At 45.0% G+C, this 9,727-nt stretch overlaps 1 protein-coding gene across 1 annotated transcript in view; it reads right to left on the reverse strand.

Annotated features, from left to right (window-relative positions):
- The window catches only part of LOC134356255 (cadherin-1-like), a 59,591-nt gene extending 52,722 nt beyond the window's left edge, over positions 1-6,869 (reverse strand). Inside the window, exons 1-2 of the mRNA XM_063067059.1 lie at positions 6,595-6,869; positions 6,200-6,299 (exon numbers count right to left, since the gene is read on the reverse strand). Coding sequence (XP_062923129.1) covers positions 6,200-6,299; positions 6,595-6,645 — 151 coding nt within the window. The 5' untranslated portion in view covers positions 6,646-6,869. The remainder of the gene's footprint in view (positions 1-6,199; positions 6,300-6,594) is intronic.
- Between the last annotated feature and the right edge of the window lie 2,858 nt (positions 6,870-9,727).

Here is a 9,727-nt window from a genome sequence, read left to right on the forward strand (position 1 = left end):
GTGACCTTGTCTCTGACATTCTCAGCAAACTTTTTCTTTGAACCAACAGGTTTGGCAGAACTTTGGAGGGTTAATGGCGTTGAACGGTGACTCCTTTGCATGCATGTTTGGAAACAGCTCTATTTCCACCTTCAATGTCTTTATTTTTCCCTTTTGCAGTTCTTTTGAAGACCCTGACCAGGAGTTACACACAGGCTTTGATTCTTTGCGGGAATGGGAATGGGACCCGTTCACGGGGTTCCACGACTGGCCATCATTTGACATGCCAAGGGTTTGGCCTGAGAGTCAGAACGAAGGGTCTCGGCCCGAAATGTCGACTGTACCTCTTCCTAGAGATGCTGCCTGGCCTGCTGCATTCACCAGCAACTTTGATGTGTGTTGCTTGAATTTCCAGCATCTGCAGAATTCCTCATATTTGCGTTCATACTTTGAATGGTTCCTTTTGTAAAATCTAAATCACTCAGCTACTACCAGTGGTTTAGGGTTCAAGTAATTTTGTAAAATTGTAACAATTTCATCAAACGTCTTGCTTGCTGGCTTTTCAGGAGTTATGAAGTTGCGTAAGGGCCTGTACATTTTAGCACCCATTACAGCGGTCCCCAACCACGGGGCCACGGACCAGTACCAGGCCGCAAAGCATTTGCTACCGGGCCGCGAGGAAACGATATGATTTGGCGATATGAGTCAGCTGCACCTTTCCTCATTCCCTGTCACACACTGTTGAGCCAGTACGCATGCGAGGTCATTACCCACGCGTCATCCATGTCAGCGCGGGAAGAAATTCAACTCCTCGAGCTTGCAAATGACAGTAGGCTGAAAAGTATGTTTGACATAACATCTCTGCCAGTATTCTGGATCAAAGTCAAGGCTAAATATCCTGAGATAGCCATGAAAGCACTGAAAACGTTGCTTCCATTTCCAACATATCTCTGCAACGAATGCAAGGAAAACTAAATTGCGGAATAGACTGGACATAAGGAACCCCCTTTGAGTATCGCTGTCTCCCGTCACCCCTTGATGGGACCGTGTTGCAGGGAAACGAGCCCAGGGCTCCCACTGATTCAGCGATATTGGTGTGTTGCAATGATTTTATCTGTTCATACGAGGAAAATATGTGCTGTGTGTTTAATATCCAAACGTTACTTAAAATGTTCTGATGCTATTGACTTACTTATACAACCATATAACAATTACAGCACAGAAACAGGCCATCTCGGCTCTTCTAGTCCGTGCCGAACGCTGCTCTCACCTAGTCCCACCGACCTGCACTCAGCCCATAACCCTCCATTCCTTTCCTGTCCATATACCTATCCAATTTTTCTATAAATGATAATATCGAACTTGCTTCTACCACTTCTACTGGAAGTTCGTTCAATACTTACTTCAAGCTCCCCTGATAATTGACTTATCACTATATTCATGCGAGGAAAATATGCCCTGTGTGTTTAATATTGAATTCGTTAGATAAACCCTTTTAGAAACGAAATTGAGTGTATTAGCCATTTATCACCTATATTCCGGTCGTGATCAACAACCCCCCCACAGCCCCCCCCGAGCAGAATCGCCAAAAACGATTTGCAGGGGGAAAAAATCGGCAGATACACGCATGGGCAGATCACGCACGCGTACTGGTGCCCGCGCAAGGTTTCATGGTCATTGTAGTCTTTTCAGGGTAATCAGAACGTATTTGACGGCTACTCTTGTCCGTTGGCAACCCTACATCTCCCCCCCACCCCCACCCCCACCCCCATCCCCGGGTTTGCCGGTCCGCAGTGCAAAAAAGGTTGGGGACCCCTGAGCTAACAAGCGTGCATACTTTCTTCTCCTCATCCACGTTGTTCGTCTTACAGTACAGTTCAACTCTTTTGATATACGACTACCAGCCTTCACTCCCTGTATCAGATTTGTCAACATTCCTGACTAAAGCCCTCGCCACGTTATTTTCACTTTACCTTTGCTAGTTGCGCGTGTACTATGCAGTTACTTACACGTCCCTTTGTTAGCGTAGGTGCCTGCTTTGTCCATACCGTTTTAACTCTTTCCTCACGCTGTCTCATTCCGTACCTGTTGGTGCAGTTGGCGATATTCTCTGACGTTCGTACTCGTCTTCAATTTGTTGTATCTGTGCAACTACATATCAATTAACTAAAAGCCTGCACGCGGGAAATGGCTTTAACTGGTGTATTCACCTGGGGTGATGAAGAGAGGGAGGAATGGAGAGAAGATCAATGCGCATAGGCAAGTTATCAGTCCATGCGTAGTACTAAGGGAATTATTGCTCTGAAAGAAATATGTCACAACCACTGATTCGGCAGCGCAGCTGATGTGGTAATTGCGCTCATGAATATGCACGTATCAGCTAATTATTATTTCATTCTGATGGCATTTAGCTCCATTATTTTTTCCTGGTAGAGCTTGTCGAGACTTGAGCAAATCACAATAACCTACTTGCATTCGGCTTTCCCTGAGAAATTAGACTGTCCAGTCAACTGACTGACAACTAGCGGTATTTTGTTTTATATTTAGTTATTCCTTTCAGCTGCAGTGTTGGCTTCATTTTCCATTTGAGTGTAATAACTAATGGCCCTGTTTGGTCTAGTGTTTATTGTTTTCCGTTCCATCTAACTCTGTTTGCATTAAAGTCTGAACTATTGACCCGTTTCAGTGACTCTCTTTCCAGGCACTCGGGCTATATCCAAATGTAGTGACAGCAAGTCTCGAGCACAGAAAGATGGACCCAGCAGAGTGAAAGTAGCTTCCCTTGGCGCTGAGATTCATATTGATCAGGTAGGGGACAAGCTACCAGCAATTATCTGTTCTGAGTGAAGTTACAGAGACAATGAGGCAGATAATCTCGTGCCGACAAGCCCAGTCTCACCTGGAGGAACAGGTATCGTCCTTGGCCGCAAATGTTGAACAGCTCACCGCAGACAATCGGGCTCAGATGGCTGCGATTTCCGCTCTCATTGCGGACAGCCACTAGCATTCTCGCCAACGCAACTGAGCAGCCTCGGGCCGCCTCAGTCCCACTCCCAGCATATCGCAGGTTCTCTTTTTCTGCTGCCCCGACAATCTCTGCTACTAATACTCCCGCTCCCGGACCAGAACTGAGTCCTGCCTTCGGACCCCCACAGACTCCCGCGACTGCACAGGAACAGGGTATTCCACCATTTGGCAGATATTCTAATGATGTCGGTGACTGAAGGAATTTTATTACGCAATGCGAGCCGACATTCCAAGCCCAGCTTGGTCGTTTCTGTAAGGATGCGCGAAAACTGGCGTACATGGTCAATCTCCTAGATGGACCTCCACTCAGCCTGTTCGACGCTTAACGGAAGCAAGCATAGTCCTTCCGACATTTCGTGGCGGTGTTAAGGAGATTTTTTGACATTCCAGTACGGGGTTAAGAGGCTGCCCACAAACTTGGACCTGCGCTAAGGTAGGAACAGTGAGAGCCTATGCATTCAAATTCCCCACACTTGCAGAGGAGACGGGTTGGAATGAGTGATCTCTCATCATTGCCTTCCAGCGTGGACTGAACGCGGGGGTCCGGTGTGAGAACCTGTCTGGGGCGAGCAGGATAGTTTGGATATCCTGATTAATCTGACTTTTCAAGTTAACGACTGGGTAACTGAGTGGCGCAGGGAAAGAATGTTTGAAACTTCCTCCGAATAGGAACTGATCCGCGTCTTTCCTCACCCACCCTCCATTCCTCACCGCCCAGCCCATGGAGGAGCTTATGCAAGTAGGACTCTTGCACCTGTCTCAGGAGGAACGAGAGCGGCGCGGGAGAACATTGTGCCGATCCAGGACATTTCTGGGCGGCAGGTCAAAAGCGTCCAGTAAAAGAAGATGCACGTCAGCAGCGAGAGGAGTCCTGGCGGGTCAGTTCTCTCTTCAGTCGGCTTTCCCCAATTGTGTAATGCTCGAAGTTTCCTTATCGTGGAGGTCTCTGATCAATGAACCTGGAGTTTATCGACTCCGGTGCAGCCAGCAATCTCATGGACAAATCTCAATTTCAAAGGTGGGGAGTTCCGACTCGGGAATTAAGAGAAAAGATTAACGTCAAGGAGCTGAGCGGTCGACCTCTGGGTACCGGCCAGAACCACTTTTCCACCGAACCCCTCCAAAGGGTGCTCGAAGGCAACCATAGTGAACAACTCTCTTATCTGGTTGATTCGCCTGAAGCATCACTGGTACCTGGTCTCCCCCGGTTATCCCGACATACCCCACGAATCGATTTGTCTGAGTAGGGACCGGCATGCCTGTCTACCTGTCTGGGTCCAGCTCAGTCTCCGCTCCATGAGTCCCCTCCGCTATCAGCTAAGGATGCAGGCCTGTCTGGGATTTGGCTGAATATGCGCATCTTCTTGAGGTTTTAAGTAAAAGGAAGACCGTTCCCCACACCGGCCATAACACTCTGTATTACGTAATTGTGAGTGAACTGCCGGGTTTAAGAGAAAGGAACGCCATATCAATGCCCTCATTAGTAAATAAGGATGTGCCATAATGATGACGCATCAATTTTCCTCAAACCAACCACCGATATTCACAAAAGAAACGAGAATGCTAAGAAATTTCAATATTCGGTGCTAAATGTCAATAAATGAACACGAATGAATCACCACTTGCCCCATTAAAATCAGTCCACTGCTGAGAATCAGACAATTATTACAGTACAGGACATGGGCATTCGGCCCGTCTCTGGAAATAGTATCCATCAGTCTACTGCGATAAGGATTTTTCCTGCAACACACATAAAAGTTGCTGGTGAACGCAGCAGGCCAGGCAGCATCTCTAGGAAGAGGTGGAGTCGACGTTTCAGGCCGAGACCCTTCGTCAGGACTAGACGTGTTGCTTGAATTTCCAGCATCTGCAGAATTCCTGTTGTTAAGGATTGTTCCTGTTCCTCTTTACGTTACTCTTAAGGCTGATTTGTAATTCTGCGTCAAATGTACGCTGTAAGTGTACACATCCTACTCAAAGTGGAAGTATGACTACAATGACAAATAGGTTGTAGAGGTTGAGCTGGGGTGGTGGAGGAAAGCGATCAGCCGTAGTTTCTGAATATTATTGAATTTTCCAGCAATTAAACCTCTTTGCTCACAAGAATTAAAACCTTGACAATGAAACACTTCATCGATCCCTTTTTAATATCATTCAGGACAACGTACAGTGGGTATTTCAAACAAATCTAGGTAGACTCAGTAAACTTCAGTGACACCCTACTGCTGAGGGAACTATACCGAAAATCCATGCATTTGTAACTATGCAAAGTGAAACTACAAACTGGGCTGTTGCTGCATTGCATGAATTTCGTGACTGATGTGGCATCATTTTAACCAATACAAAGTTGTTGGCAATCCCATCAATAAAAACTATGCAACTTCCTCTGAAAGTTTCAGACACTTGACAATCGGATTAGTTCCTCAAAGACTGCTCAAGCGACACAAGTCCAACTCAAGGAAAGTAGAGCATTTTAGCTGAAAACGTTTAGTATAAAATAACTTTCCGACAAAATGAAGGAACACATCTTGTGCGGCCAGAAGACTTTTCCCAAAGTGGGTGGAGTCTGTTTTTGAAATTGGTATGGCATCCATCTCGCATAAACTTGATCCAAAACCGGACACACAAAAAGCAGTGGAAAATGTACGTAACATAAACTAAAGTTGCCAGTTGTAGTTATAAACGTCTAGTACACAAAACGCAAATTCGCTTGAAGGTTACTATCTGTCGGGTAATATGGAATGGCATACCTGAACCTGTTCTGGAAACAAAACAGAAAATTGACTGAAAACACGACACCAAACTATTCACAGTTCTTAGCTAATCTGGAGCAGATGTTCTGAGTTTGGGTATAAAGTGCACAGTTATAATTCGCAGATATGCCGAACTTCCAGTGGAACGTAACCGAGAACGACAGATACATCTGCAGAACAGCATAGAGAGGGAAGGGTGGTCAAACTCTCACTCTGCAATGTTGTGCCTTGCACATTGAAAAGCTAACGACTTTGTACCCCACGCCCCCCGATATCAGAGCCCCTTTTTTGCAGTTCATATCCACTCCCCGGATACTTTGCATCCTTTCCCGCCTGATCTGTCTCTGTGAATTGCAGTCTGAGCCTTAAAACTCGCTCTGCCTTTCCCATACACCCGACGTTATTCCCCGATGAGACCCGGGTGTTTTCCTCGTTCTCACCTCTGCCAAGTACTTGACCCACCGCCAGAGACTCCACCTCGAAAACGTAGGAGTCTTTATCGAACCCCTCGCATCGCTGTGATCCTTCGCCACTGCAAACCTGTCGGACAGAGTCGTTTCAGGTTAGATAACGTGAAGCAACCGCTTGCCGCCTGCACAGCCGATCCCCGAGGTCTGTCTAACCCGCCTGGATTAGCCCCCACTCGAAAATCTCGGTTTTAATTGGATTAAAAAGATGGGCGAATATATTGTGACGGGAAACCAGAAACCGGTGTTGGGGCAAGAGTGACCCACCCACACCTGGCGATCCGAGCGAAAAACAATCACACATGAAAGAGCTCACGGCAGCATCTCAGATGAGTTGGAGACGATCAGTGTTGGGGACTGCGGCTCACCTGCAGCAGGAGGGCGAGGATTCCCAGGCAGGAGAAGGTGACACTACTCATCGGAGCCAGAGTGACTGTCCACGGATCCGTGTTGTGCCCGATCTCTGTTTTATTTGTGGGTTTCTCTCAGCTTTCGCTGCGCTGTGTCCTCTCCCCGCTGCTGCTTAACACAGACTTCCTCTTCTGATAAACATTCGGTAATTCTTCAACTTTAGGAGGCGTTTCCTTCTGTCCAGGACACGAGAAAATCTGTAGATGCTTGGAATCCAAAGCAACGCACACAATGTGCTGGAGTAACACAGTCGGCCAGGCAGCATCTATGGAAAAGAATAAATAGTCGACGAGAGAGACCCTCTCTCATTCACTCATTGACAGGGTAACCTTGTTTATATTAACCCATGATTACCCTGGTTTTACCTCATCAGACATATTCCCCCTACCCCCACACCATTCCTGCGATTTAACAAGCTTCATTTCTCTCCTACCCACTTCTGACAAAAACTCATCAACACGAAACAGATGTGAACTGACCTGCTGGGTATTTCCAGCATTTTTCTGTTTCCCTTTTAGATTTTTAACATCTACATTTTTTTCATCATATCTGATGTTTGTCTCTTTATCTGAATATTTCCTTCAGTGGACAAACTATTCAAATACAAACATGTGTTCCACATATTTTTAGCCATTCAGTCAAGTTGATTCAGCAATCAAGTGGTAGCCAATGAGGGAAGTTACACATGGAGTGAATAAACTAAACAAAATCCTACATTTTTGTGAGCTTACTGAAACACATCCACTAGCTTCTAGGGAACTATTTGGGGGGATTTCTTTGGCATATTTTTGCATCACATTAGTAACGGAGTCAATATTTCATTAGTAGTTAGCCACTTTGGGATATCCACTCAACAACTGCAATCTCTCTTTTACAGCCCAGCAGGGAAGTCCTGAAGAGGGAACTAAACGACGAGAGAGGTTAGACATAATGATTCATATCTATGTGTTTTTATTGTATTTTACCATTTGGTCCTTGATAGAGGCACTGAAGCATGGAAGGAAGGCAATTTATGACAGATGTTTACAGTGCTAATGTCTGATTGTAGTAAGTAAACAGTTATGGTCAAACAAACAAAACCCAGCCATCTGACATTGCACAAGATAAAGATGTCTTTCTGTTCAACACTGTCATGTGCTGTAGGACTTTTTGTTTAATAAAGAACTTGTAGAATCTTCAGTACTTTCCTGAGCAATGAAGAAGACTCCTCCGCTATCAGTTAACAAAATCATGCCTGATCTACCACAACACCATTTTACTCATATTTGTATTCATAAATCTATTGATTGCCATTTTAAATGTAATGACTGATCATGCCTGATGATCTAGAGCAGGGATTCCCAACTGTTTTTATACTTTGGACCCTAAACGTTAACTGACGGGTCTGTGGAATACTGTTTGTGTACCCCTGTCTAAACTAGGGAATTCCATATATCTGAACTTTTTTAGAGAATTCTCCTCATTGCAGTGACTCCTTAGCTGGACAAATAGCTGTTCTGCATTTCCCTGGTCAAGCATTTAAGAATGTTCTATGTCTCAATGGGGACAGATCTTCTTAGAGTCATACATCTCAGAAATAGCCCTTGGGCTCATGAAGTCCATGCTGAAAGTACCATTTACCCTCATCCCATTTTATTCTCCTTATCAACCCTCCTCAGATTCTAGCACTGACCCATACACAAGGAGCCATTTACCATATCAATTCACCTCCCAACCCATGCTTCCTTGGAACATGGGATGAAACAGGAGCACACTGTTGACTGGGAATCCCATACTGTAAAAGGACTAGGGAATTCCATACTGTAAATGTGTTCAGGAAAGTTTCCTTCCTCAGTACATAGAAGTCCCGATGAGAGAACATGTGAAACTGGATATGCTGTTAGGGAATGAGTCAGGGCAAGTGACAGAAGTTTCTGTCGAGGAACAGTGAACACAATGCCATTAGTTTCAAAGTAAATATGTAAAGAGATAGATCTGGTCCATGGGTTCAGATTCTAAATTGGAGAAATTATCTTGCAAATGTGGATTGAGACAGGCTGTTTTCAGGCAAAGGTGTACCTGGAAAATGAGAGGTTCAAAAATGAAATTCTGAGAGTACAAAGCTTGTATGTGCCTGTCAGAATAAAAGATAATGATAACAATTGTAAGGTATCTTGGTTTTCAAAAGATATTGAGGCCCCGATTAAGAGAGAAAAGGAGGTGCATAGCAGGTATAGGCATGTAGGAACAAATGAGGTACTTATGGAGTACAAGAAATGCAAGAGGACTCTTAAGAAAAAAATCAGCAAGTCTAAAAGAAGGCATCAAGTTCCTCTCGCAGATAAGGTGAAGGAGAATGCTAAGGGATTCTACAGGTATGTGAAGAGCAAAAGGACTGCTAGGGACAAAATTGGTCCTCTGGAAGACCAGAATGGTTATCCATGCATGGAGCCAAAACAGATAGGGGAGAACTTAAATGAATTCTTGGCATCTCTATTTACTTGGGAGATACAGAGACTATAGAAGTGAGGCAAAGTGGTGTCAACATCATAGACCCTGTACAGATTATGGAGGAGGTGGTGTTTGCTACTCAGTGGCAAATCAGGGTGGATAAATCCCCAGAGTCTGACAAGGTGTCTCCTCAGATCCTATGGGAGGCAAGTGCAGAAATTGCCGGAGCCTTAGCAGAGGTATTTAAAACATTCTTAGTGACAGGGGATTGGAGAATAGCCACTGTTGTTCGGCTGTTTAAAAAATAGAAACCAGGAAATTATAGGCCAGTGAGTCTGAATCAGATGTGGGAAAGTTGTTGGAAGGTATTCTAAGGGATTGGATATACAAGTATTTTGGACAGACATGGACTGATTAAGGATAGTCAGCAGAGCTTTGTGTGTGTTAGGCCATGTCCAATCAATCTTGTAGAGTTTTTTGAGGAAGTTACCAGGAAAGTGGATGAAGGCAAGGCAGTGGATGTTGTCTACATGGGCCTTAGTAAAGTACTTGACAAAGTCTTGCATGGGAGGTTGGTAAAGAAGGTTCAGTCGCTGAGCATTCAGGATGAGGTTGTAAATTGGATTAGACATTAGCTTTGTCGGAGAAGCCAGAGAGTGG

The sequence above is a fragment of the Mobula hypostoma genome, chromosome 14, assembly GCF_963921235.1.
Source record: "Mobula hypostoma chromosome 14, sMobHyp1.1, whole genome shotgun sequence".
Classification (NCBI taxonomy): domain Eukaryota; kingdom Metazoa; phylum Chordata; class Chondrichthyes; order Myliobatiformes; family Myliobatidae; genus Mobula; species Mobula hypostoma.